Source organism: Callospermophilus lateralis, chromosome 3, assembly GCF_048772815.1.
Source record: "Callospermophilus lateralis isolate mCalLat2 chromosome 3, mCalLat2.hap1, whole genome shotgun sequence".
In the NCBI taxonomy this organism is placed as follows: Eukaryota; Metazoa; Chordata; class Mammalia; order Rodentia; family Sciuridae; genus Callospermophilus; species Callospermophilus lateralis.
In genome coordinates, this window is record NC_135307.1 from 185227070 (window position 1) to 185254300 (window position 27231).

Below are 27231 nucleotides of genomic sequence, written 5' to 3' on the forward strand. Positions count from 1 at the left end.
GGCTGGGAAGATTCCTCCTGAAAAGTAAGCCAGAAAGTTCCTCCCCAGGGCAAGGCTCACCTTGAGCGCAACCATAAGCCACCCCCTCAGGCCCCTCACTTCTTAGTCATTGCTTTAAGGGACAAACGACTAGTTAAGTATGTACAATGAACCCTTGCACAGTCTGCCAAGAGCCTCGTGGAAGTCAAACTGATACGCTAGACGATTTCGTTAATTCATCCCAAAAGCAATTATCTCCCTTTCCAATAATCAAAGAGCCCTTCCTAGGAGGGTACCGAGACTCATCACCCAGCAAGAGAAGCATTCAAAGGCTCCCTCCCAATGGGAGTCAAACAGGATGACCTCAGGGTGACAAGAGTCTGCCTGTGGGCGGGCTTGCTGATGCAGGTGGAGGGGCGCAATGACACACCCGACCGCCACGCGTGTCATCCCCACCGCAGGCAGGTGGTACCCACACCGTGGAGGACTGCAGGTTGGCTACAGGGCTTCGGTGGGCAAGCCAAGAAGGGAGAACGAGGTCGACGAGACGAACCGCGCCTGCGCAGCACAGCCACTGCCGAGCGATCGCCGCCAGCTCTGCGACTGCGCGACGCACCCCCCAGGGGGCGGGGCCCGGTTGCGCCGGCACGCAGCGCCCTCAGGGGGCGGAGCCCGGTTGCGCTGCGCGGCGCTGAGGCTTGGCCCGGCCGGGATAGGGCGCGGGGCCGCGCGTCGGGACGTCCTCGCGCCGGGCCCGACGGCGCCTGCGCGCTGCGCGGCCGCCGGGTGCGGGTGGGGCTGGGTAGTGTGGCCTCATTGTCCCCTAGAGTCTCCGGGACAGGACTCAGGCCGCCGGCACCATGAAGATCTGGACCTCGGAGCACGTCTTCGAGTAAGTTCGGGCGGGCGCGGAGGTCCCCGGGGAGCGACGAGCCGTGCCCGCGGGCGGGGCAAGGTCACGACCCCAGGCCCCGCCCCGCCGCGCTGTCTCGGCCGTCGGGGGCTTGAAGGCCTGCGCCGTCGGTACGCTGGCCACAACGTGCCGTCGGGTGACCAAGCACCGGCGTGTCAGGCCCTGGGCGCACGGCCTAGCGCTCTGAGGCGGAAGTGGGAGATGTGGCCCCTCTGTGGTCTGCCCGGCTGGCAGTAGCCAGACCCCAAGCGCCTTCAGACCCGCTGTGCTTGTCCTGAACTTGCAGCAGCGGAGAGGCCTTCCAGTAGCTCCAGGTGAGGCCTGCAGTCACCTCTGCACGCCCCATACCGAAGAACCACCGGCATAAGCAGCTGTGCGCTGTTTTCCTAAATAAGTGGTCAGGGCGTTATTCCAGGGCTCTGTTGACTGATCTGCCCCTCGCGCTGGTGTGAAATGCCACCTTGCCTTGGACATTGTGGTGATTTATAGACTGTCCGCTCTCCTCCGCTCATCTTGCTGCTATTGCCACACCGTTTTCATTATTGTAACTTTGTGGTGTTGTCTGATTTAGACATTCGAGTCTGTGTTTCTGAGGGCAATTTTAAAAGAAGTCAACACTTTTACACGATGAATCAGGCCCCTCGGAACGCCTGTTTATGCAGAAAGAACAGAATGTTAGAAACAGACGGAAGCTTTCTTTTCTTCCTGAAGTTTAGAACCCACTTGTGTGAGGAGGAAAGACAGACCACGGTTTTTATATTGTAGTCTTTATAGTATTCTTGAACCTGGCCATGTCCTCTAGTCCACTCAGCCTCAGGGTGCTTGCCCAAGGTGGAATGCTTCAGAAGTGCTTGGTACCGAGTCTGGCTTTCAGAACTCCCTTCTCCCTGGTCTTCCCTAAACTTCTCCTCACCTTGTCCCAGTTCCTATCTCCACTCCTGTCCTCTTTCTCAACATCTTCCTCACTTTTTCCCTATTCGTGTAAATGTTGAATGAGATTCAATTGTTGGCCTGCCTGTCTTCCATTTCATTAGTAAGATTGTACTCTTTCTCTTTTTGTCGCAGACCTCTTAAAGATTCGATGAAAGTTCTGGGACCTACCTTCTAGAAGATAGGCATACTCAAATAAATGCTCTCCATATTCCAGGAGGAGGAGCAGCAAGCAGCTCTGCTCTGGCTCTTCTCCAAATAGTCTGAGCTGCTCAGTCAGGGTGCCAGCTGATACACGTTCATGGCGACCAGATCTGTACCTTGATCTCCAGCCTCTCAGGAACTTCCCATTGTTATTTTCAGGTGTCTGCCACTGCCTACTGTCCAGCACCTCTTCAGACTCAACATTCCTGAAGTCCAAATCAAAATTTCCTCTCACAAATCTTACCATTTTCATGTGTCCCATCTTCAGGATGTTGCTGTCATACCCACACCCAGGTTCTCATTCTATGCCTTATCCATCCTTGATTTTCCAGCACTTCCTCTTGATGTCTAGCTTATGGTTGATGTTCAGTTGATGACTTCAACATGGAAGAATGCCTAGTATGTGCTAGGCATTGCTCTTTGGACTGGTTACATTGTAAATAGATCAAGATACTATTGCCCCAATGGAGTTAACAATGTCCCCACCTTTTTTTAATTTTTTTTTTTTATTTATTATTTTTTTTTTTTTTTGGTATAGGGAATTGAACCCAGGGGTACTTAATCAGTCATCCACATTCCCAACCTTTTCTATTTTTTTTTTTTTTTTTGTTTCATATATCATATATATTTTTTCTATCTTATTTTCTAAATTGCTTAGGGCCACACTAAATTACTAGGGCTGGCCTCAAACTTTTAGTCTCCTAATCACTGAGATTACAGGTGTGCTCTACCACACCCACCTCATTTTATAGGTGAAGAAATTGAATAGGACTCTAAGCCACCCACTAGGATCCCTTGACTCCATTTTGGTGCTATATTTGAATGTCGTTTGGTATTAGATCTTTTTCACATAATTATGTTAATACAGTTAAAACAATTGTTGGAAGATTGTAATATGCAACCTTTATAAAGTTTGAGCAACTTTGTTTCATAAAGCAATCTTAGTTTGAGCTATGTCAACATTGATGTTTTCAAGTTGGCTAAGAGCACAGAGATAGGCAAAATTACAAATAATGCATTACCACCCTGAAGCCATGGAGTTATTAATTTTTTAGAGAGGGTGGGAAGAAGAGATAAGCACATGGAAGCCAGCTCACCATGGTATATGACTAGATGGACAGGGAAAATGTTCATCTGATTTTCATTTTAGATAGTTTCCTTGGTGATAATCAGAGTGCTTGGCCTATATCACTTCCATTTCTGGGGCCTGTTTAGATTTATGAAGCTGTTCCACTTACATATCTGCATTGATTACTGAATAAGGGTTGAGATTAAAAACAGAATGAGCTTAATTTGAGAAAATGAAAACATTAAAAAGCATGTCACTGATTGTCCAGGGTTCTGAGAAATCAATGGAGTGAGGTTTCCTGTCTGTTAACAAGATGTAGTTTTCAGTCTTGAGGTCTCTGAAATGAATTTTTTACCTGTTTTACTTTTAGAAAAATAAGAAGTAATGCTGGGTGATTTATATCAGTCAAGTATGACTTGACACATCATCTCCAGATCTTGTCTTTCTCCTTCAAATTAAGACAAAGCACAGATAGTTTGGGATTGGCATCGGTCAAGCAGGTGGTCCAGACCACCTTCAGTACTAATGGTAGTTGACACAGGCTTTTTGTAAGAGGGACATCTAAAGTAGCTAATTCACAGAAGTTTGTAAAAAGCTAATATATATCACATTTTGAGTCACTGAAGCACCTGTGCCTTTTCAAGAAAATAAAGACTCTGCACATTCTCAAATGACATGGTATTGTTAACTACTTCGGTCCTAGGTGATAAGAACTGCCTATTATGTTAAGAGAGATTATTAGAAAATAGCATATTGGGGGCCAGAAGAACATTTTATAGTATTGAGTGACCTTTTCAAAACAGAAATCAGAATCACTTCTTGGAGGAAAATAATGGCTATTGACTGGAGGGGACACTGTTTTATATTAACGTAGAGAAATTTTTCATACTTTAATCAATAAAGTTTTGGATCTTCTGAAATTCCTATAAGAATTTACAGTGCCTATAAGTTCTTTTTCTCTTATAACTTCATGGGATTGTGGTCAAACAAAAGAATAAATGGTTTAATGGCTAGTTTTAGCCATGCATGTTAGTAGTGCACACCTGTAATTCCCAGCTCCTCAGGAGGCTTAGGCAGCACGATTGCAAATTCAAAGCCAACATGGGCCACTTTGCAAGACCCTGTTTCAAAATAAAAAATTATAAGGGCTGGGGATGGAGCTCAGTGGTAGAACACTCCTGGGTTCAATCCTCAGTACCACAAAAGGGTAGGAAGGGGCTGGTTTTGCTACTTGTTTCAGAACATAATTTTTAAATACATTTTTTATGAATTAGTGGTTCTTCCTAGAAACAATTTACATGTGAAAGTTGATAATTGTAAATAGGAAAGATAAGAAACTACACTTTAATTCTCTGTAGATAATTTGATATTTATAGACATCAATTACATTTATATAGCCTGTGTTCTAGAAAAATACCAAATTCTGTTCACATTAAAAATGCAGATCAAGCTCCCAAAATCATCATTCAGTCAGTGTTCAGAAAATAATTGTCCCTAGGTAAACTAATTAGATTTCCAACATAAAGAGTGATTTGATAAGTTATAAAAATTGTTTAATTATCATGCATATTTTTAAACGTTTGATTTTGGATTTGTGTTGGCAGCCACCCATGGGAAACTGTTACAACAGCTGCAATGCAGAAATACCCAAACCCTATGAACCCGAGTGTGGTTGGAGTTGATGTGCTGGACAGGCATATAGATCCCTCTGGAAAGCTGCACAGCCACAGACTTCTTAGCACAGAGTGGGGACTGCCTTCCATCGTGAAGTCTGTAAGTGTGCCGGATCCCCGAGAAGTGTGCCTGCAGTGCAGAAGTTTCCTAAAACACATTATAATTTCAAATAGGTTGTGGGAGCAGATTCTGAATATCATTTTTGCATCAGTTCAAATTGTATTATAATAAACTTGAGTTATGAGTGTATAATGAATTGGAAATATTATTACAGTCTTCATGAAGGCGCCCGATAGAACCTTCTGAAGGGAACCAACTGATGCTGTATAACCTAAAAGGAGTTTATTCTGTTCTTTCTGCTTTTGCCAGCAACTTGAGACCAATAAAATGTAGATGTAATGGTCCAGTCATGACTGTTAGGTGACAGTTGCTGTGGTTGATAATAGGAGAGTGTTCTAGGACTTAGCGTTGTCATATTTGTGCCATAGCCTGGTATTCCTTCCTGTACAGTGGAAAACAGTTCTAGTCAGTTACAAAAGAGTAGCTTTAGTGATGCACTTTAAGCAGCAAGAAACTAGAATGCCATTTTATCACAGTGTGAGAAAACTGATGTGGCAAATGGAGCCGGTTTTCTGTAGAGGGTCTGTCTTCACAGAAGGCAGGTCTACTCAGAAATCTTAAGTATACATTTTTCATCAGGAATATACTCATCCCCTATATACAAACCACAGCATTAGGTGACAAGGACACAGAAGTGAACAAGAACAGGAAGCAGGCCTGGGAGGTCAAGCGCAGGAAGTAGCTCTGGTGCTGCTGGGATCTTCCTCAGCAAGATGTTCATTTTGTATCTGGAGCATGAAGCTGTGGGGCCTTTCCCATGGAATACTTCAGGAGATACTGACAGGTTCTGGGACTCTCCCTCTTCTAGATGCCGTGTTGCCCCAAATCTTCTGATTTCTGTATTTTGTTTGCGCACCTTGGCGGTTTTGGTGGCATGACTTAGATTGCATGCACTCTCTTAGGCTGGTTCCTGGCTGCCTTTAGGAAAGGTTTTGGGGTATAGCAGTCTTGTCTCATCTGTAATGTGTGAGTTATTGTTGCCCTCCAACAGTTCTTTCTGACCTTTGTTACCTCCTGTTTTTTCAAAACAGATTTTGGGTTAAGCTATTGTAACACATTTATACAATCAAATAAAATATTGATACACTCAGTAAGAGTTCCTCCTCTGATTACTAATTCTGAATGTTTTTCTTAGCTTATTGGTTCAGCAAGAACCAAAACATATGTGCAAGAACATTCTGTAGTTGATCCTGTAGAGAAAACAATGGAACTTAAATCGACTAATGTAAGTCTTGGCTCTCTTTTGTTTTAATTTTGAACTGTTTGGCTTAATTTTTTGTTGTATAGTTGATACCAGATGGATGTGTGTAGAAAGTCAGTACTTGGGAGCTGAGGTCAGCACTGCTCAACTTTGCAGCCTTGTTGCTCTAATGGTCCCACCTCTTTTTAGGAGCTACCATTCAATAAAGTGAATGCAGGATCATGTGCATGTTATTATTATACTTTTCTTAATTTTAAAAAATAAAAAGTAGACAGTGAACAGTGAAATTTAAGTTGTATTCATAGAAAAATATCAAAGTTTATTTGTGTTTGGCTTTTTATTGTTTTGTATATTTAGCTAGTAAGATTTTGGTTTGTGTTTTGATTTTGAAAATATTTTTAATCTTTATTTCCAAAATTATTTACTTTTTTATTAAATATTTTTTAAAATTGTTGATGAACCTTTATTTTACTTATTTATTTATATTGGTGCTGAGAATCAAGGCACTGGTGTCCCTCACATGCTAGGCAAGCGTTCTACCATTGAGCTACAACCCCAGCCCCATGATTTGCTTTGTATCCCCTTGTTCTATAGATTTCCTTTACAAATATGGTTTCAGTGGATGAGAGACTTATCTACAAACCACATCCTCAAGACCCAGAAAAGTAAGTAAAAATATTTTTGACCAACATACTTTACAAGGAGTTTGGGTTTGTTTGTTTGTTTTTTAATTTACTAAATCTTTTTAAAGAGGGCAAGTTGGGTCATCTCACACTGTGCGTGTGTTTTGTGGCAGGACTATTTTGACTCAGGAAGCCATCATCTCTGTGCAGGGAGTCAGCCTTAGCAGTTACCTGGAAGGACTGATGGCAACCACAATATCTTCTAATGCTAGTAAAGTAAGTAGACTGCTACTCAATGCTTGGGTTCATTTCCAGAAGACCTTAAGCTGAATTTATTTGTCCTTGTAAGCTGACTCTCAGCCACTTTGCAGTCAGAAGCCAGACAGTCAGGCTTCTGGAGTCTAGTATGCCTGGGTTTACATGGCAGGTTCTATCCAACCTTTCAACCTTGAGCAATCAAGTGAACTTTTCTGTGCCTCAGTTTCCTATCTGGGAACTGGAGATTGCCCATCTTACAGGGTTGGCATGAGGTAAATGAGATAACATATGGAGCATGTGTGGCCTAAGGCCCAGCACATAGAAGTACTTAATAATGTGTAGCTGTGTGCAGTTTAACTGCTGTCCCACAACTGTTCTTTATTATCATCCCCTTCATCAGTCTTTGATGTTTTCCTTCTAATCCATGAGATATAGTTAACACTACATACATAATATATGTGTTTTAGATATAAAAGAGTTCAGTTTTTTCCATCACCTTCAAGAACCAAGTTTTGCTCCATCAAGAATCGCTCTCAATGAGAGTGCATTGTTTAAAAAAAAGTAAATTTTGGGAAAGAGTTAATAATGCACTGTTCTTTTAACACATGTTTAATATAGTCATGCAGCAGTCAGAGGTACTCAGAGACTTTCTCTGTGCCAGGCGGAATACTAGGCTGGACTGGGGATAACAGCAGGGAGCAAAGCAAATGTGGTCCCTGCCCTCGCTGAGTTAAGCAGAAGTTAGTGTGAATCTCACAACACTCATTTAGGAAAGGGAGAATAAGGACAGGCAGGAGAGTGTGTAGTGATGGATGTTTCTGCCAAGCGCTGAATGGAGGTGGATTGTGGGATAAGCTGGAAAGAGCATTGGGGTGGAGGAACTGTGTGTGCATAGGCCCTGACAAAGGAATCATGACATGCTCCTCCTTCCATTCTTTAAGGAATTTTGTAGAGCACCAGGCAGGAAGGGGTGAGGATGGAATTAAGGACCAGATCCTTCAGGGTCTGGTACAAGTCATTAATCTAAAATTTAGACATGAAAAAGGGTTTGACCACTCTGATTATGAAATGCATAAAACATGTTGTCATTTAATTGTAGATTCTTTTGAGAACATCTTTTGCATACAAAATAAAAATCAGTTTATGGGTCAAGCCAGTTGCTCAAGGCATTTGATATTTGGTAAATAATATTTGAAAAAAGAAAGCAAGAACAAAAACAATCTGTCCTTTTGGAGCTTAGTTATGCTCTTAACACTCCTTGTTACTTCCTGTTGTACATACCTTTGCTATCACTCAGTAACACTAAATATATTGGATTTTTTTTTAAGGGCCGAGAAGCAATGGAATGGGTAATACACAAATTAAATGCTGAGATTGAAGAGTTGACGGCTTCAGCAAGAGGAAGCATAAGGACACCAATGGCAGCGGCGGCATTTGTAGAAAAATGATAAAGTCAGTATAGAATATCAAATCCCCAGGTCTCTCCAAGCAGACAGTGTATTTATTTGTTATTTAAAAAGTACAACTGTATTTTAGGTAGAATTTTTTTTTCTAATAATCTGGAGTAAGGCTATGTGACTTTTGATCAAAACTAAAAGATACAGGACTTTTAAAATCCAAGGGATCATCTGAGGTTATTGTGGCTTGAAATGACTAATTTCTAGAGTTCTAGTATTTATGTGAAATTTAACAATTTTTTTTAAAGTACTCCGGAGAAATGGGTATTGACATTGAGTCTCCTTAAAATAGAATTTTAACACTTTTCAGGCATTGGAACTGTACCTGACTTTGGACCAACCCCAGAGCCAAGCAAACAGAGCCTCTCCTCATACACACACACTCACCTTGCTAATACAGACTAGCACAGCCTGCATGGGGGAACTGACTCTAAAATGAGAATTTGTGTAGTTTTAAAAGACATTAAATTGTATAAAATAACTTGCTCTGCTAAAAACCACAGTGTTTTGATTTGGTATTTAAATGATGTTTTTGGAATAAAAACCATCACTAAGTCTAATATATGACTCCAACATAAATAATATTTTATTGTATTATAGAGTACTGTGTTGATTTGCCAAAGTTTTGTAACTTAGTAAAGGTAGTACCTTCCTTGGACTTGTACTTTATGATTTAGCATGCTGTACCGTGGGCTGGTTATGTTAACTAAAAAAATAAAGTCATTACCTGAGTTTCGCAGCACTCTTAAACAGAACACTTAAACAGAACAGCTGTTCGCATCTTTTAGCATTTCACATTTGCCTAACTTATAAATTGCCATGTGTCAAAATCATGGTTTTGTAATTGCTAAGGCATGATATGTCAGGTTATTTGAATATAATTACTTTTTGAAGTAATTGTGACCACAAAACATCTTTTTTACATGAAGAGCTGTACATCATTTGAAATTACTCAAATGATGTCTTGATGTGAGGCATAAATCCCAGGTACTTAATGTTTTTAATAATATGGTGCCACTGTGGGGATGTGAGGGCGTTTGGGGAGAAAAAAGAATAATGAAAGGTGGGGACAGAGTGGCCCAAACTAACCACTGAGCCAATTGCACTGCAGGTTTTATTAATGGGATGTCCTTATTTTTGATGCCAGAGGGTGGCTGAAAAGTGAAAAACAATCCAATAAATGTATTTTGTTTAATATTTTGTAGCAAGCAGTTTTAATCACTAAATGATATCTTTGATACTTGCAGTTGTTGCATACAAAATATTTTTGTTAAAAGGTGATGAGCTCTTGCCTTTATTTTACAGTGCTTAATGAGATCACCTTCTATAGAGACCAGTGTACATAAAACGACCGAAAGATACCAAACTTTTTTAAATTGTGTTTTTCTATTGAAAATACTGTTTAGCTAAAGAATTCTTAGGATATTTATAAAAGCAAGTTAAATCCGATAAGGTTTCTGATTATGTTTTTTTGTAAGCGGAGATGGTTTTTACAACTGAAATAACATTTCAGCTAAAGAAAACATTGCTAAATATTAATGTTACACAAAAAGTGACTTGTATAATTTCTGTTATACTTTTTCTGGGAAAAAAAGGTGTAATATCCTAAGTGGAAAACAAATTTTTAAAATCTTTATTTTAATCCTTCGTTTGATTTTTTTTATTCTGATCTAATGATAAAATCCTATTTTCATTTTCCAATACAGTTAGTTTCATCTTTTGAAATAGCTGATAATTTGTTGATTTTGTTAAAATATAATCACAGCCAGCAAATTAATTGAAGAGGACTGAATTAAATAAAGTATTGATGACTGCAACTCTTGAACTCTTGAGCATCTCATTAAAAAAATGAAAGAAATTAAAAACTTTTTATTAATAAAAACTTTCTCTGGACTGTGGTGTTTTTCTTGATTATAACGTGTTTTTCGTGGTTGAAGGTGAAGAGCAACTCCTTGAAGGCCAGCACATCGGCACCGTACTAACGGGTCACGCCCGGCTTTGCGCGGTACCCACGACCACAACCGGTTCCTCGCGCCCCGGGCAGGGCTCGGCACGATCTCGCTGTCCACCGCCCGCCGGAGCCAATGGGCAGACGCAGCCAGTCAGCCCGCCCCGGGATTGGCACCTGCAGCCCTGGCCGCGCGCCCCCATTGGCTCGAGGCGGCAGAGGGGCTTCCGCGGTGGGGCTGCGGAGGCGGGGCTATATGCGGTGATTGGCAGGTCCGCTAGCCCCGCCCCTTCCGCTTCTCGGGCCTGACCTTCCTGCCGCCCGGCTGAGCCGCTACTGCCGCGTTTTCGCGATTCGACCCGACGCACCCCCTCTCGCGACATCATGGTGGCGTACTGGCGACAGGCTGGACTCAGGTAGGCCCGGGCCTCTGGAGGGAAGCGCACGGGCCCGGCGCCAGAGTCGCGGCGGGGAGTAGCTGGCGCGTGGCCTGGCCCTCCCCACCGGTCTCCGGGCCTCGGCGCCGCCGCCAAGATGGCGTCGCCGTGGACAAGGGCTGCCGGCCTAAGGCCCCGGAGGATGCGGACGCCGGCGGGGCGGGCCCGGCGCGGGCAGTACTCCCTCGTGCATCGGCTGCACACGAGGACAGCCCCGCAGAGTTGCATGCCCTCTTGTGTTACCCCTTGACCTCGGTGTCCTTGTGGAAAAGGGTGGAAACCCCCTCTGAGTTGTTCAGACCTGCAAAGCACAGTGGTGCCCCGGGGGTGGGGGGGGTTTCAAGTGTGCAGCTGCCGCCCGGTGTGCAGTGGGAACCTGTGGTCCTAGTGACACACCTTGCGAGTTGGCTAGATTTGAGTAATGGTAACTTCCCCAGCTACTGAGTAGCCCGAGTTCCCTGACGTGCTATGGTCAAGCAAAGTACGATGAACTTGAAAAACAATAACAGAAACCATTTATTAAACCACCTACTATGTGATCCAAGGTTTTTCACACTTTGTACCACTCAGACCCTTTCAGGGCAGGTATTATTATTCTTTTATTCTATTGTCTTTACAGGTGAATAAACAAGCTGACAAGGGCTGAGCAGCCTGCAAGTCACCCAGTTAGTAGGAGTGGAAGCAGGAATTGGAACTCTTTACCTCTGACTCCTAAAAACAAGTTCTAAGACATGAGAGTAGCTACCACCATCCACTTCCTGTTTTCAAAAAAAGTGTGAAAAGTGACCAGCATCTTTTGGGAAAATAAGATGTTGCTAGAAATCCAGCTACCAAACAGGGAGCAGATATTTAGATATCTGCTAGAATTGATGGTGTTCTCTGAGGACTTTTTGTAATTTAGAAACCTTGATTAGGAGATATTTTCAATGACAGGCTTGTGAGAGACAGTCTAGTATTCTCAGGAAAGTCTTTAAATATTTATCAGAGAAAGAGCTGTTTGGGTTCAGGATAGTTTTTTTCTCTGTTAATTATAAATACCTTATCTTGTAAGAATAATACAGTTAAACAAGTTTTAAGTAAAATGGGAAAATCATTTGTGTTGTATCCTCCAAAAACATTTTGGTCTGATTTTTGGTTGGTTGGTTGTTTGCAAGTCAAACAGCAAACAAGTCACCCAGTTAGAGAAGTAGAAGCAGGCACTGGAACTCTAACTCCTAAAAACAAGTTCTAAGACATGATGTCACCCCCGCCCCCGTGTTGTGGGATTTTTTTTTTTTTAAATATTTATGCCCCTTTTACTGTAAGTTAAAATCATGATCATTGAACCAAAAAATAAGTTGCTCTTTTGGCACATTTCTTTCTTTTTGTGTGTGTGTAGAGGTTTCCTTTGAAATTAGTTTTAAATCCAATTCTGCAATAATGTCTGACTAAACCAAAATTAAAAGTATAGGAAAGAAACCAAAAACACAGTAACATAGCTGTCTGGCAGGATTATTGATAATTAACATATCTTCTCTCATTTTCTCCCAGCTACATCCGATACTCTCAGATCTGTGCAAAAGCAGTGAGGGATGCACTGAAGGCAGAATTCAAAGCAAATGCCGAGAAGACTTCTGGCAGCAGCATAAAAATTGTGAAAGTAAAAAAGGAATAATCAGTAAGTTATGGATTTATTTAGAAGAAGAGTTGCATCTTAAATTTTTAGAGCCACATAAAAATCAAACTAATTCTAGTTCGGGCTTCTGTTCATTTTTTTAGTCAGCGCATTTCAAAGTTAGTTATTGGGGTAATAATTTAAAATATACAGGGTGTAGAAGTACTGTGGCATGATAAAAGGATGTCCTTTTGGGCCCTGACAAGCAGAAGTAATTGGCATATTGATTTTCAGTTCATTTAGCAATGCTTAGGTAGAAAGCCATCTTATTTTAATTAAACCTGTTTCATTTGTCTGCACAAAATCAAATAATTTGGAGGATAAACTCCTCACTTTTCTAATTGCTATTGGAGTTATGTAACAGTTCAGGAGCATGAAAAATTACAGCTCTTTGCGTTTTTATTTCCCCCACATCTGCTAATGTCCTCACAAATCACCATTTCCTGAACATAAGGACTGCGAGTACAGCAAGGGTCCTGCTGTTTTACCGAGCAGTAAAATCTGCAAGACCCTGCAGTGAATACTGTTTTGCTGAATTTATTATGCTTTCAGACTGTTTGATTCATTTTAGTTCTGCAAAGATGTTGGTGATGTAAAGTTTCATTCTTATGCAATAAAAAGACAGTTCTGTACAGTTGATAAGTTCAGAAGTTTGTACTCCAGACTATAAAAGTGATTTGATCTCTCAGCTACTTTGTTGACATTGTTATTTCAAAGATAAGGCAAATTATCAGAGCAGTGTTTTTCAGATTGAATTTTCTTGTTTTGCTTTTAAAAAGCTGCAGAAAGACTATAGCATAGAAGTGTGGTAGACATTAACCCTTTGGCAGCTCATGGATTCGAGCAGTGTCACTTGATGGAGCTGTCTCCCCTAAGCACTTTTCATTCTCATTTTGAATTGGTAGATATTAAGAATCTAGAAATGTGGTGTTTTGAATTGAGTTCTTTTTTAGGGGCTGTCTAATCTCCTAAGTTCATAGGAGACCTAAGAATATCTCTTAGTCTATACAGTAGTGCTGTGCCAGATACTGCATCTGACTCCTGTGACTTTGCTTTATCCTTGGGGTCGTCAATAAGTTCTGTTCAGCTCAGCAGTGAGGACCCTCTCCATCAGCACCAGGGATATTGATGTCTTTTAAAGGCAAAGTAGTTCCTTTCTTCCTAGGCAAGTGTTAGATTTATTTATTGGGGAGTGCCAGTTGGGTGAGGCCCTGCACTCTTAAAGTTATCCAGGAATTGCACCTGCAAAGGGATTTGCAGCCACAGTTACATTGACAGTTCACTATGTGAAGGTCCTTTCTGATATTTGTGTTGGATGTTTAAGAAAAGATAGAGAACTGGATGGCAACTGTTGCATTTTCTTTTTTCCTCCTAGACCCTGACTAAAGCTTGAAATGCTACATTTTCAAGGTGAAGAAGTGTTGGCACATATTATGGCAAATTAAAATCATCTCACTTCATGAAAAAAAAAAAAACTGTCTTGTTCATAAATTGACAATGCCAATAAATTGATGTATGGTTCACTCTTATTGTTGGCTTTTGTTTTCTGTCAAACTTTTGTTTATAGAAACTGTCTGCACAAATACATGATAAGGGGAAATGGCATATGTGATATTTAGTGACCAAAGAGATACAGAAAACACTTTTTAAATGTCTCAAAATAAAAGTTCTGTTTTTCATGACATTAATTGGTGACTGAAATTAGACATTGCCATTATAGCTCTGTTGTCCCTAATCTTTGAATTGCATAGTCACATCAGAATAATGGTTCCGTTGTCAAGCAGGGTCTTCATCCTTTTGTCTAGACAGAAGTATCTCTAAGTGCCGCTTAGCCAGTAATGGAAATGAAAGTAATTACTGAAAGCATACATTAAAAGAACAAACACTAAATTGTAGCACTCATTTATTTATTGTGCACTTAAAACCTATACAGAACTGTTAATGTTACAATTTAATCACAAAATGCACTTCATATTGTTTTATAAATGAGTCTATATTTTAGTAGCATTTCTCATAGGAAATGAGGCAAAGCTGTTCAATACCTGCTTATTGAGATCCAATGGTCAGGCTAAAATTAAAATCTTGAGATTCTTGACTACAGGTCTGAGGTATGATGCTGCAGCAGTTTTGTGGTGTTCATTCATTCATTCATTAAATATTTAGTGAGAAAGAATTGTTGCAAATTTGGTTTTTATCTTTCTATGAAGCTTGGAACACTTGCCTAACTTCACACCATTGGAAAATTAACTGTAAATTTTTACTTTTTGGAGAATGGAGAAGTAAAATGGAACAGGAAATTTTGGAACACTTCTAGGACCAATTCTCACCATGGCACTTAAGCTGGTGATAATTTATCAGGGCCGAGGACAAGATGATGAAAACATCTTTGTTCTCAGCTTCTGGGAATGACCTTCGACACTTAACCTATAGTTTTATTGAATTCTCACGACAGCATGCAAAAAGGAGTAGTGGATTGAGTAGAAGGGGATATGCAGCAGGGGAGAGGCCCCAGAGTCTGCCAAGGGCCTGTCTTCCTGCTGTTAGGAAGTTAAAGCATCTCTCTTCAGTGCCAGGGTCCCCAGGGTTAAGGTAGCAGGAAGCATCTTCCATTACAGAGGATAGGAATAAATGAATCACAGGCTGTCGGGCCTTTTTAATACCAGACAGATAAAGTAATAGACAAAGGAGTAAATTATTTCAAATCTAGTGATTAGAGACCAGTTATTTACTGGGGAGGCAGGGGAGATGTTTTAGAAGTAAGTTTGAGGGACAGAACTTGTAATATGGAGAGAATGTAAGGAACTGAATAAAAGATATCTGTCCAGCAAAAAAATTTTTGATGCACTTTCTGATTTAAAAAAAAAAAAAAAAAAAAAAAACTTGAACATCAAGTATTATAATAAAATGAACTCCCCAAACCCAAGACTGCAAGGAAACTGGCAGGACGACTATACCAAATGATGTAGGGACCCCAATCAGACTGAGTTGTGGGTAGTTCACAGACCAGTTGGGTGATGTTAGAGGGAGTCCAGTCATAAACTCTTGTAGTGGCCTGGGGTGTAAAGTGAAGGAATTGGACAAGCACTAAAATTTTATAATTCTGCTATTTCAGTCTCTTGAGAAACCAATGTCGCCGTAGCAACTGTAACCACTAAAGGAATGAGCTCTTCAAAATCAGGAGGGATAAATTTCTCTCATTTCTAGTTTGTTGTTGTTTTAATCTATTTGTATCATACAAAGGAGTGGGATGGTGAGATGCATTTTGAAATATTTTTAACTACTCAATCAGTCTGGGTGGTTAGGCTCTAAGAAAAGGAATTTATTTAGTTTGAAATAAAGCAATTTAGCCATTTAAAATTGAATTTCTTTGTACTTTAATGATTACTATTGAACAAACAAAAAGTCTACAATAATATAAATCAACAGAACTTTTTTAAAAAGATCTTAAGTCCATATCTTGCATCTATTTAATTGCCTTTTTATATTTGAGAAAGAAAGTGCCAGAGGAAGTGTGTGTGTAAATCTGCCATAATCACATGCTCCAAGTCTTCAGCATCTGGGAAGGTTATTAACTTAAAAGAGTGTATATATGTAGTTTCTTACTAAATCTAGTGCTTCGCAAATCACACACAAGTAAAATGTTTTAAATCATTGTTTTGTGCTTTTTTAATTTTGTAAGTAGAAGGCTGTGAGAGATGCCAATGGCAAGGCCTAATTTTCTCTTGGTATGTATTTTAGTTATTTCCTCGAGATGCACACAGAAAAGAGTGACATTTCCCAGAATGAGCAACTCGTCCATCCACCTGCTCCATTATTATTGCCAATAACAAAAGCACATCTGGAGATGGGAACCCAGTTGCCGGCAAGTAAATATTTCCTAAAGTCAGTGTCAGAGCATTTTCCCATCACCAGTTATTCATGGTCCCATAATAGAGCTCAGTGGTGATGCTAGAAGGCCATTAAGACCTTCACAGTATGGAAGGAACCACAGTGCTGTGTGTCAGAAATAGGTAAACTGTAATTAAGAAGTTATGGATGATTTGATTACGCTCTTGTGTATTTTGTTCTGTTGTAATGTGAGCAGATTAAAATCTTGTGATGGTTAAAGCTGTGTCCTCATGCAAACATTTATGGCAACTTCTGCAAATTAATTTGAACTGTAAAGTTCCCTAATGAGATGATGTCCTCCGTAACCAAGAAGGACACTGCAACCATTTCTGCTTAATTCCTACATTTGAGTGGTTGCCGAGTATGCAGCATGCCCTTTCTCAAAGAGCACAGAAGCCACACAGCGTTTTAGGGGCTGTGGGAAAAGGGCAACTACTGAATAAAACTGGAAAGCATGTTTCCAAATTGCCTGTAAAAGGAAAGCCAAAGATAATTATTAGTGAATTCCTGAAATCTAATACTAATTAGAAACTTAAAATGGACGTGTGTGTGTTTTGAAAGCTAATTATTCAGAAATCAGAATCAGAGGATCAGTGTGCTTTAGTTGTGTTTTTCACTCTCTTGTTTTTCTGTTTAGCCAGAGGAAACTATGGCTCTTTCCTTTTTCCCTTTCCAGTTCATGTGTTGAGGTATATATACACTCTATGCAGTATACTAGTGGATATTGGCACTTTCCTGAGCCTATAAATCACCATATGCTAGTGGTCACCTGCCTCTTTTGGAGGCCAGCAACAAGGAAGGCAGGATTCCAGATAGTGTTAGTGAGAAAGACAGAGACCAACGTGAGTCTTGGCTGCCCTAGGATGCCAGGACCTGACAGTGCTGCTTAAGAGTTAAGAGTGAACTGCACAGGCCTCCTGCAAACCCACAGGTGCAGTCTGGTTGCCTGCCTAGGGCTAGGCCTGAAGTCAAGACTCAATACACTTTAAAATAAAGGAGGCAGGCTATGGTATTTTCACTTCGCTGTTAAAAAAAAAAAAAAGAAAAGAAAAGAAAGAAAAAGAAAAGTAAAAGAGAAAGATAATAAGAGTGTGCATTGACTATCAAACCACTCACAGTGCTTAACTGGGCAGAGACCCTAGTGCCTATTAGCCTCCTCCCCCCAAAGCCCCCTCTATAGCTGGGCTACAGTGCAAGGCAGCCATGGAGTGCTGCAGGAGAGAAACAAATCTTTGGAGAAACTTCTGTGAGTGACTCTCCTACAGCATCTGTCCCTGCTAAGGCTCCTCCTCTGCCTCCGTTTCCACCTGCTCCATCACCTCTTCACTTTCTTCCAGATTGGCTTTGGCATCTTGAAATTGTTGGTACTCGGACACCAAATCATGGACGTTGCTTTCGGCTTCCCCAAACTCGTTGATGTCCATCCCTTCACTAGTGTACCAATGCACAAAAGCTCTCCTTTTGAACATGGCTGAGAAATGCTCAGAAGCCCTGCTGAAGAGCTCTTGAATGGCTGTATTGTTCCCTATGAAGGTGGCCGCCATGTTCAGCCCCCGGGGAGGGATGTCACAGACAGCCACCTTGACGTTGTTGGGAATCCACTCCACAAAACAGCTGCTGTTCCTCGTCTGCACGGAGAGCAGCTGCTGGTCCACTTCCTTTGTGGACATCTTACCCCGGAAGATGCAGGCCACTGTCAGGTAGCGGCCGCGGCGTGGGTCACAGGCAGCCATGGTGTTGCGGGCATCAAACATCTGCTGGGTGAGCTCCGCCACGGAGAGGGCCCGGTACTGCAGGCTGCCCTGGGCGGTGAGCGGGGCAAAGCCCGGCATGAAGAAGTGCAGACGAGGGAAGGGCACCATGTTTACGGCCAGCTTGCGCAGGTCTGCATTGAGCTGGCCGGGGAAGCGCAGGGAGGTGGTGATGCCGCTCATGGTCAAGGACACCAGGTGGTTGAGGTCCCCGTAGGTGGGCGTGGTCAGCTTCAGCGTGCGGAAGCAGATGTCGTAGAGTGCCTCGTTGTCGATGCAGAAGCAGGCATCAGCGTGCTCAATCAGCTGGTGGATGGACAGCACGGCGTTGTAGGGCTCCACCACTGTGTCCGACACTTTGGGGGACGGCATGACGCTGAAGGCATTTAAGATCCGGTCTGGGTACTCCTCTCGGATCTTGTTCATGAGCAGAGTGCCCATGCCGGAGCCTGTGCCCCCACCCAGGGAGTGGACGACCTGGAAGCCCTGCAGGCAGTCACAGCTCTCGCTCTCCTTCCTCACTACATCCATGACGTTCTCAATCAGCTCGGCTCCCTCAGTATAATGGCCCTTTGCCCAGTTGTTGCCAGCCCCAGAGTTACCTGGAAAGAAGGGGAAGAGGGCGTGATGTGTGGAAAGGGCACCTGTAGGAAGCATCCTCATCTCTGCCCGGTGGAATCTTCTAGAAAAACCTACCATGCACAAAGCTGTCTGGTTGAAAGAGGGCTCCTAATCTGCTGGATCGGATGCTATCCATCGTCCCAGGTTCCAGATCCACCAGGACTGCTCGGGGCACATACTTCTTACCTGTGTAAAGCAGCAGGTAGATGTCAGCAAACTGATGTTTTTCTAGAAATTAATGTTTCATCAAGATGAAACCTTGTAATCCTGGTCCAAAAAACAAGGGTGTTCTAGAAAGGGGTCTTTGATAGTTCAGGATTTGAGTACCTCCTATAGTATCTTTCACCCCAAAAACATTTCACACATATCTGTAAAATACCCGCCCCCCCCCCCCACCCACACACACACAAACAAGGAAAAGAAAAAAAAAAAACATTTCTCATCTTTGTTTGTTGTATTGCTCCTTCCAATCTGGATGATTCTATCCTTTACAAACATTTTTGTAAATTTCCCTTTTTAGGAAAGGAGCTGCTTAATCTGCTTGTGGTCTGGGTGAGTTCCTCTCCAGTCCTGCCTCTTGAACAGGGGTGGGGACCCCACTCTGGAGATTCAGCTGCCTGCCTGTCTGCCTGCTCCAGGTGGGACAACACTCATTTGATGCTTGGATTCCCAAAGCCTTTGCTCCTCTTCTGTCTGCTTCCTGGTTGTTGGGCCACCACCAACTGCAGCCCACCAGCCCTACCGTAGGCTTCGTTGTAGTACACGCTGATTCTTTCCAGCTGCAAAGCAGATGCCCCGAGGTCACTCCCAGCACAGTCGATCCTGTGTTCCTCACCAATCACCTCCCAGAACTGAAAGTAGGAGCAGGGTTGAGAAGGTATAGACAAGGATCTGGGAAGGCCCAGAGGGCATCAGAAAAAAATGGAGCTCTTGGGCTTGTTTCCCTTGGTCAACCTAACCCTCTTCAAAAATGAACAATTCATAAATGACCAGGGAACTTCTTGGTTTTTGCCTGTACTAAGTATAAATATGAATATTGAATTTTATACCAGCTTGAACTCCTGCAGTAAAATATCAAACACATAAAATACTAAAATGGATTGTTCTGTTAAATTCAGGCTATTGCTAGGCGTGGTGGCCACACCTGTAATTGCAGAGGCTCCAGAGGCTGAGGCAAGAGAACAACATGTTCAAAGCCCAACTGGCAACTTAGCAAGACCCTGTCTCAAAAATAAATAAATAAATAAAAAGGAAAGGGGATGAGGCTGGGGTTGTGGCTCAACAGTAGAGCACTTGCCTCACACCTGTGAGGCACTGGGTTCAATCCTCAGCACCACATAAAAATAAATAAAAAAAATAAAGTTATCCAACTACAATTTTAAAAATTTATATTAAAAAACAAAAAGGGTGGGCTGGGGATGTGGCTTAAGCGGTAGCTCGCTCGCCTGGCATGCGTGCGGCCCGGGTTTGATCCTCAGCACCACATACAAACAAAGATGTTGTGTCCGCCAAAAACTAAAATATAAATATTAAAAAATTCTCTCTCTCTGTCTCTGTCTCTGTCTCTCTCTCTCTCTCTCTCTCCCTCTCTCTTTAAAAAAAAAAAAAAAAGGACTGGGGATGTGGCTCAGTGGTTAAGCATTGCTGGGTTCAATCCCCAGTACCATAAACAAATAAATAAATAAATCCAGGCTGTAGGACACATCACTTCATGATTTCACATCAGACAACATGTCTCTACTTTCACCTTGTAGTGCTCTGAGTTACTCAAGTGTGGATTCCATTAAGTGAAAATAAACTGAATTCTTATCAAATTTCACAATAATATCTCATTTCACTTTGGAGATTTCTTTCACGAAGTTTTCCCAAAAGTGCATAACCAGGACCTTATGTACAATTTTAAGTAATATGCATTTTTGATGATCAGGCATGCATGTGATTCAAAATTATGCATTAGCTGTTGTCTTGAAGCTATGAAGCATTCTGCCCTTCCAATCACATGTAGAGTATTTGTGTATGTAGCTACATACCCTGTTCTCAATATGGAAGCCATTACTAGGTGGCCCCTTTGATGACCTGGAAAAGCATTTGTTAAAGTGCAATCAAAACATACTCATTTGTCAAGACCTCCTCAAGGGTATTTTCCCAATTAAGTTTGTAAATGACACCTTGATTCCAGTCATGGTCTTAAAATAGGCTATAAATAAAAATTAAATAGGCTCTATTTTATAGTAAACTATGGCATGGTCCTGGGAGTGAAAGAGTGAATACACTGAAGTTCTGAGACACCACAATTGAATGTGTCTTAAAGTCCTTACAGCCCCAAGTAAGAAGTCACTGTTGGATTCTAACCACTGGGCAGCACCACCCAGGCCAAGAGCTTACCCTATCTCCACCATGCACTTCCTCTCCAGGGCCTCTCTCCATGTTATCTTGCAATGTCAGAGCAGGGGGCTCCCCATTTCTGTGTTAGCTATGAATGTCTTGTCACTGTGGCATGAAAGGACCATGACTAGTATTCCAGCTGTAACATTCTCTGCCCTCAGTTTAAAAGACCTGCACTTACAGACCTGAATTCATAGCAACCTTTCTCAAAACAGCTAAGAGGTGGGACAACCCGAGGGTCAGCTAATGGAGAGATGATGATCAAAACTGGTAAAGATTGAGGATGTTGATGCTGCGTGAAATAAGCCAGTCACGAAAGGACGAATACTAGATGGTTCCATCTAAATAAGAGTGGTCAGATTCACAGAGGCAGAAAGTAGAACATTGGCTCCTGGAGCCTGGAGGGAAATGGGTTTAATAGGGACAGAGTTAGTGTTTAATAGGGACAGAGTTTCAGTTCTATAAAATGAAAAACATTTTGGAGTTTGGATACACAATAATATGAAGATACTTAATACTACGTAATTGTACCAGGAATTGTTTTCTTTCTTTTTTTTTTTTTTTTAAGAGAGAGTGAGAGAGGAGAGAGAGAGAGAGAGAGAGAAATTTTTAATATTTATTTTTTAGTTATCGGCGGACACAACATCTTTGTTTATACGTGGTGCTGAGAATCGAACCCGGGCCGCACGCATGCCAGGCGAGCGCGCCACCACTTGAGCCACATCCCCAGCCCAGGAATTGTTTTCTTAACTGTTTACTTTGTGGGATGTATATTTTACCTAAAAGCTTTTTAACCCTCTTACTTTTTGAGACTGCATAATATTCCATGTTATGAATAGACTACATTTCATCTATACATTCATTCATCAGTGAAAATTTGGATTATTTCTGCCTTTTGGCTATTGTGAGAAATGCTGCTCTGTAAAAAGTAAGGCCTCCTAATGGAAGTGCTTTAAAATCTTACTTTTAATGCAATTCATTCTAGTAAAAGTAATTTTCTTTTTGGACTACTGGGGATTGAACATAGGGCCTCACATATGCTAGACTACCCCTCTACCACTGAGCTACACCCCAGTCCTTTGGGGCTTTCTTTTCAATTTCTAAGACCCTTGACAGGGTCTTACTAAGCTATCAAACTTTCAATCCTACTTCAGCCTCCTAAAATGCTGGGATTATAGGTGTGCTCCTGGTAGAAGTGATTTCAAAATAGCAAAGAGAACAAGTTATCTGGGTGTTGCAGAGTCCAGTTGTTTATACTACAATGAGGATTGGAGATCTTGAGCTGAAGCACCTGTCTTTTTGGTTTTAGCAAATTGAGTCAGGTATTTTGCAGAAAAATTTAAGCAGAAGGAGTAGAGGAGAAATAATCCAAGTGTTCACTAATGGATGAATATATAGACAAAATGTGGTCTATCCATATCATGGAATATTATGCAATCTCAAAAAGGAAGAGAGTTAAAAAGCTTTTAGGCATGATAAAATATCTCATACCTCAAAGGAAGTATTTTAATTATTTCTGCCACTATACACAAAAACTTTATCTTGGGTTTACCTCTTTAATTTCCTGTTGTATACTAAATAAAACAATTTTTTTAATAGCATGAACATGGGAGGGGAGGGAAAAGACACTATAACAATAAGGTCTAAAAACTTCCCAACAAATTTCAAAATCCTCATTTGAGACAAATTACTGTTAGAAATAAAAAGATGATAAAAGTAAAATGGTGGTGGTCATACCTATAATCCCTTAGAACTCAGGAGGCTGAAGCAAGAGGATTCCAAGTTTAAAGGGTCTCAGCAACTTAGCAAGGCACTCAGTAACTTGGTAAGACCCTGTCTCAAACAAAAAGATAGAGGGCTGGGATGTAGCTCAGTGTGTCTAGTCCCCAGTACCAAAAGAAAAAATATATAAATGAAATGACTGACGGGAATTACATACATGAAATTATGGTCCAAATTAGCATTAGTTAAACTAATCCTCTCAGCCTTTAATAGTTTCTGTGTCTCTGTAACTAAAGATCTGTTTAATAAACCAAGTCCTCAGCAAGTGCCTGCATCTGCAAGGCCACTGTCTCCCTGCCAGCTGGGGTATTTACGGGTCTGGGGGACCTAGTCAGCAGTCAGCCTTTACCTACCTTGGCTCCAATCTGGTTGCCACACTGGCCGATTTGAATGTGCACGATTTCCCGCATCCTTGCTTTGAACCCAAGGGTCAGCTCTTCTTGGGATGCTCAGACTCCAGGAGACCCACTGTTCACCAGCGAGAGCCGGCTGTGACTTTGGTCATTGCAGGGATGAGACCAGCTTTCAGACCACCCTTGCAGTTGGCCCAGGGGTGTGTCCAGTCCACAACCCAGCCCTAACCCTCTCAGCTCTCTGCCTATCAACCTTCCAGATGGGTTGTCTTTCCTTTCCTGACAGAATATTGCCCAGTCATTTCCCAGAGCAGGAGTGCAAGATGGGGGGCCACCTCTGTGTGGTGCCTGAACTGCACCTCACAGGCCTTGCCCATGTGGCACCTGGGCACTGGTGCCAGCTCTGATGCCTGAGCATGATGATAGCCATGGCTCCCAGCTTGCTGCGGTGGCTGGGACCACCTGCACAGGGTCTTGCCTGTGCAAGTTATCAGTTGTCTGAACTCAACACTTGACCTAGTCTTTGGCTGAATTTCCCAGGGAGTGATTTGAAAACCACTTGTGGTATGTGGTAATATCCGAGGGAATGTGGGGGGATGGTTTTTATTATTTAAGTTTTGAATTTTATTGTTAATGGAAAAAATAATTAGGACTTATGTAATAAATGATGATGAACTTGATCACCATTGGAAGGTGACCCGTGAGTCTTAGGAGCTCAAGAAAACTCCATTGAGAGAGAAAGTTCAGAGCCACTGCTTGGCCTCCAGGCCTTTCCCAATCTGACCCCAGCTGTCCTCCCAGCCCCTTTCCAGTCCTTGGTCCTTACAACCCCGTGCTATGACAGGACCTGGGAAAACATCCCACAGGACAACGTGACATTGGACTCAAAGTACGAAGTCCATGAGGCTGTCCCTCCATGTCCCAACTAGATCAGTGACCTTACCAGAGCCCAAACCTGGAGTACTTGCTCTCAGGGGCCCATACAGGAGCTGTGCATCCTTTGCCCTGTGTCTAGCCTGAGCCCTGTACTCTGTGTATGTCCCATAGGCCTCGTGGGCCTCAAGGTGCAGGCAGGAGCCCACCCAGGGAGGTGACCAATAAGGGAGTCTCAGAGCAGTAGCCTCTCACTCTCAAAGGAGGTTAATCCCAGCACAGAAGGATCTGGGTTCCGAACCTGAGGAGCAGCCCAGACCTGCAGCAAAGGATTTGATCTGAGCATGCCAGGTCCAGCATGTGGTCCTCCAGATTGATTTAGAGTGCCCATTAAGAGCACCATGGGTCCTGGCTTCATCCTACAGAAGGGCAAAGGCCACTCTGAGGACTCTTGTCAAAATTCAGACACAGACATGATTACTGGATGATATTGTGCCCACCTTCTGTCCTGTGACTCTGACCACAGCACAGTGGGTGTGTGGGGGGGAGTCCTCCTTTCCAGGAGGGACCATAGTGCGGACCACTTGAAGGTCAGGTCGTGATACTGCCAGCAACTCACTCTAACACAGACCCAGTAATAAAGCCCTCAACCTGGAGATCACAGGAAAGCAAGGGCGGCAAGGTGAATTTCTTCAAGGTATAAAGTTTGCACTTTTGCAACATGACTGTATGGTTCAGATTTCTTTCTACTCAAATCTGAATTACCACATGATTCTTGGATGCTTCTGGTCCAGACACCCACCACCCAGAGGTAAAGAGAAGAACGTGTAAACTCAGGAGGAAGAAACCCATCTGTGTTCCTCTGTATTCCTGACAAATTAAGAAATACACACAGAGGCACAGTTCAGTACCCTCAGAAGCTAGCCTGTCCTCCACGCCAAGCCTCCCTAGCGGTAGGCTACTCTTCTCGTCCCTCTCAGGGGGCTCCCCTGCCTGCCAGACCCTCCAAAGCCCAAAAACAGCTCCATGAGCGTCTTATGGCTGCTCCTTCTCCAGAGACCCCTCTGTGTGCCCAGGACCAGAGCACTGAATGACCAGTAGATGACCATGGGCTCTCCTGTTTGCTAACTGCTTAGACTCGTGCCTTATCTCCCTACCAGCCGGGGAGCTGCCGGTGTCATGTCACCTTTGAGTCCCCAAAGTGCCTGATACATAACAGGGCCTCAGTAAATGTTTGTTGAGTGCACACCGGCAGCTGGGTGAGTTTGAGCAGTGATGTTCAGAATGGCAACTTTTCTTAGAGCCAATAATGTATTTACACAAGAGTATGGCCTTCTGATGGCCGGTGGGGACACAGTGCCCAAGGACTTTTTGTGCCATTCCCTAAGAGGTGGTCTAGGCTGGAAGTATAAACTGATCCAAGAAACCTGCCCATCAGGAGCAGATCAGAAGGGAATGGCCTCAATGAGCTATTATGGGAAGCCATGGGCACGGCCTCTGAGGCAGAGCTGCTGAAAGGGGCTGTGTGGCCGCATACCGCCTCGCTGCAGGGACCACTGGGCTGAGCCGGAGGGCAGTTTTGATCTCCCTGTGTTCACTCTTCGCTGTATGCGCAGGGCCCAGTGTGCTGCCCACCCCTCCCCACGGCGCATTCCTCTCGGTCTCTTGGTCTCTCCGTTTGCTTAGGGAGGGAAAGGCCAGGTTTCCAGATGGGAGCTTAAAAAGCTTTTCTGTTAATGGGGCAGTTGGCAAAAGGGAGAAAAGAGAGGAGCCCTGTTTGCTTTGATTCCTGTATTGCGGGCAGTGTTTGTTCAGTCTCCGCTGGTGCTGAGCTTTGGACACTGGGCTGCAGAGAGGATGGGGTGGGGGCAGATGCCGGGCGGGGGAGTTGGCAGGTCCCCCGGCTGAAGCCCAGTTCCGCCACTGAAGGGGCCCATATCCTCCCTTATCCTGGGTTTTTCCATCTGTAAACCAGATAAGGGTCCCGAGTCACAGTCAGCTGTGAGGACCGGGCATGCTAGCTGACCCCACACACCTGGCAGCTGGCAGACTTCAAGCCAGCCTCGGCTTCACTTGAAGACAGGCCTGTTCATCCCACACCTGTGGCGGGACTGCCTCCTGGCTAGGCTCCTGCACTCAGGGTGACAAAGCCTGGGCAGAGCTGAGGTAGGGAAAGCAGCCACCTGTGAGGCAGTCATCCTGCCTCTGCCCTTCTTGTGAAGGCACCTGTTTTCCTGAGGAAGGAGCCCTCCTGTGACTGCCAGTCTGCTGCAAGCCAGTGAAGTGGTGACTACCTAGTGCCTTACCCCAGCCCCAGGGGAGTAGTCCTTTCCAGGACACATCGCCCCCAAGGCCTACTCCCTGCCAGGCTGAAGGGGACATCCCCCCTAAATTATGACAAATGATGAGAACAGGCCATCTCTGATGAATGACACCACTGTTTTCGTCCCCAGATGTTTTCTGGCCACGACCAAGAGAGGGTAGCACTGACTGCTCAAGAGCAGAGCTTCCCCAGGCATTGCCCACAAGGCAGAGGGCCGGGGCAGAGCTCCAAACACACACGCCGGGCACCATGCACACCTGGGTTGCTGAATTACAGTGTTTGCACGTAACTCTGAAGCAGAAGCCAAGAAACCTGCAAGCCAGGGCCAGCCGCACATGCCCTGGACACGTCTCCTCCCGCGGGCTACTGCAATCAGCCTCCACAAGAAGATTGGCCTCTTCCTAGATGACACTTGGTTCTATTATGGGAATAGAACTATGAAGATAAGAAAAACCAAGTATCACCCAGAAACCCCCATCAGCCCCTTCCAGACTTCCCCTAGAAGATGTCCCCAGGGGTCAGATGGTGCATCCTCTACTTGGCAAAGGAAATATAATTAGGAGAAAAACAGAGTACTCAGAGAATTCATTGAGTTCACCCACCCTGATCTTCTACTTCTGAGTGCATTGAAGTTCCTTGAATAACTCAGAGAAGACTGTTGAATTATAGTGTTTGCTTGTGATTCAGAAGCAGAAATTTTTCCAAATGTCTTAGCAAGAAAATGACATCTGAGGGGCCATTATGAGTGACTCAGCGGGTGTGGGCAGCCCCCTAGATGAGCTGAGCTC

At 43.2% G+C, this 27231-nt stretch overlaps 3 protein-coding genes across 4 annotated transcripts; 2 read left to right on the forward strand and 1 right to left on the reverse strand.

Annotated features, from left to right (window-relative positions):
- The first annotated feature begins 664 nt into the window (after positions 1 to 664).
- Prelid3b (PRELI domain containing 3B) lies at positions 665 to 10310 on the forward strand. Of its 2 annotated transcripts, none has more exons than XM_076851883.2 (6): positions 665 to 871; positions 4700 to 4868; positions 6025 to 6114; positions 6685 to 6755; positions 6887 to 6989; positions 8300 to 10310. In XM_076851883.2, exons 1-6 carry the CDS (start codon positions 840 to 842, stop codon positions 8417 to 8419), a joined length of 585 nt encoding a protein of 194 aa, XP_076707998.1. In that variant the 5' UTR covers positions 665 to 839; the 3' UTR covers positions 8420 to 10310. The 2 variants fall into 2 exon arrangements, with proteins under 2 accessions (XP_076707998.1, XP_076707999.1); XM_076851884.1 differs by lacking the exon at positions 665 to 871 and adding an exon at positions 964 to 1206.
- Positions 10311 to 10659: 349 nt separating this feature from the next.
- Positions 10660 to 13996, forward strand: Atp5f1e (ATP synthase F1 subunit epsilon). Its single transcript, XM_076851886.1, has 3 exons — positions 10660 to 10792; positions 12344 to 12470; positions 13843 to 13996. Exons 1-2 carry the CDS (start codon positions 10761 to 10763, stop codon positions 12465 to 12467), a joined length of 156 nt encoding a protein of 51 aa, XP_076708001.1. The 5' UTR covers positions 10660 to 10760; the 3' UTR covers positions 12468 to 12470; positions 13843 to 13996.
- Positions 13997 to 17632: 3636 nt separating this feature from the next.
- Positions 17633 to 23304, reverse strand: Tubb1 (tubulin beta 1 class VI). Its single transcript, XM_076849485.1, has 4 exons — positions 23248 to 23304; positions 19470 to 19578; positions 18803 to 18913; positions 17633 to 18708 (listed from the first exon to the last, which is right to left on the reverse strand). The coding sequence occupies exons 1-4, from the start codon at positions 23302 to 23304 to the stop codon at positions 17633 to 17635; spliced, it is 1353 nt and encodes a 450-aa protein (XP_076705600.1).
- Positions 23305 to 27231: the final 3927 nt, after the last annotated feature.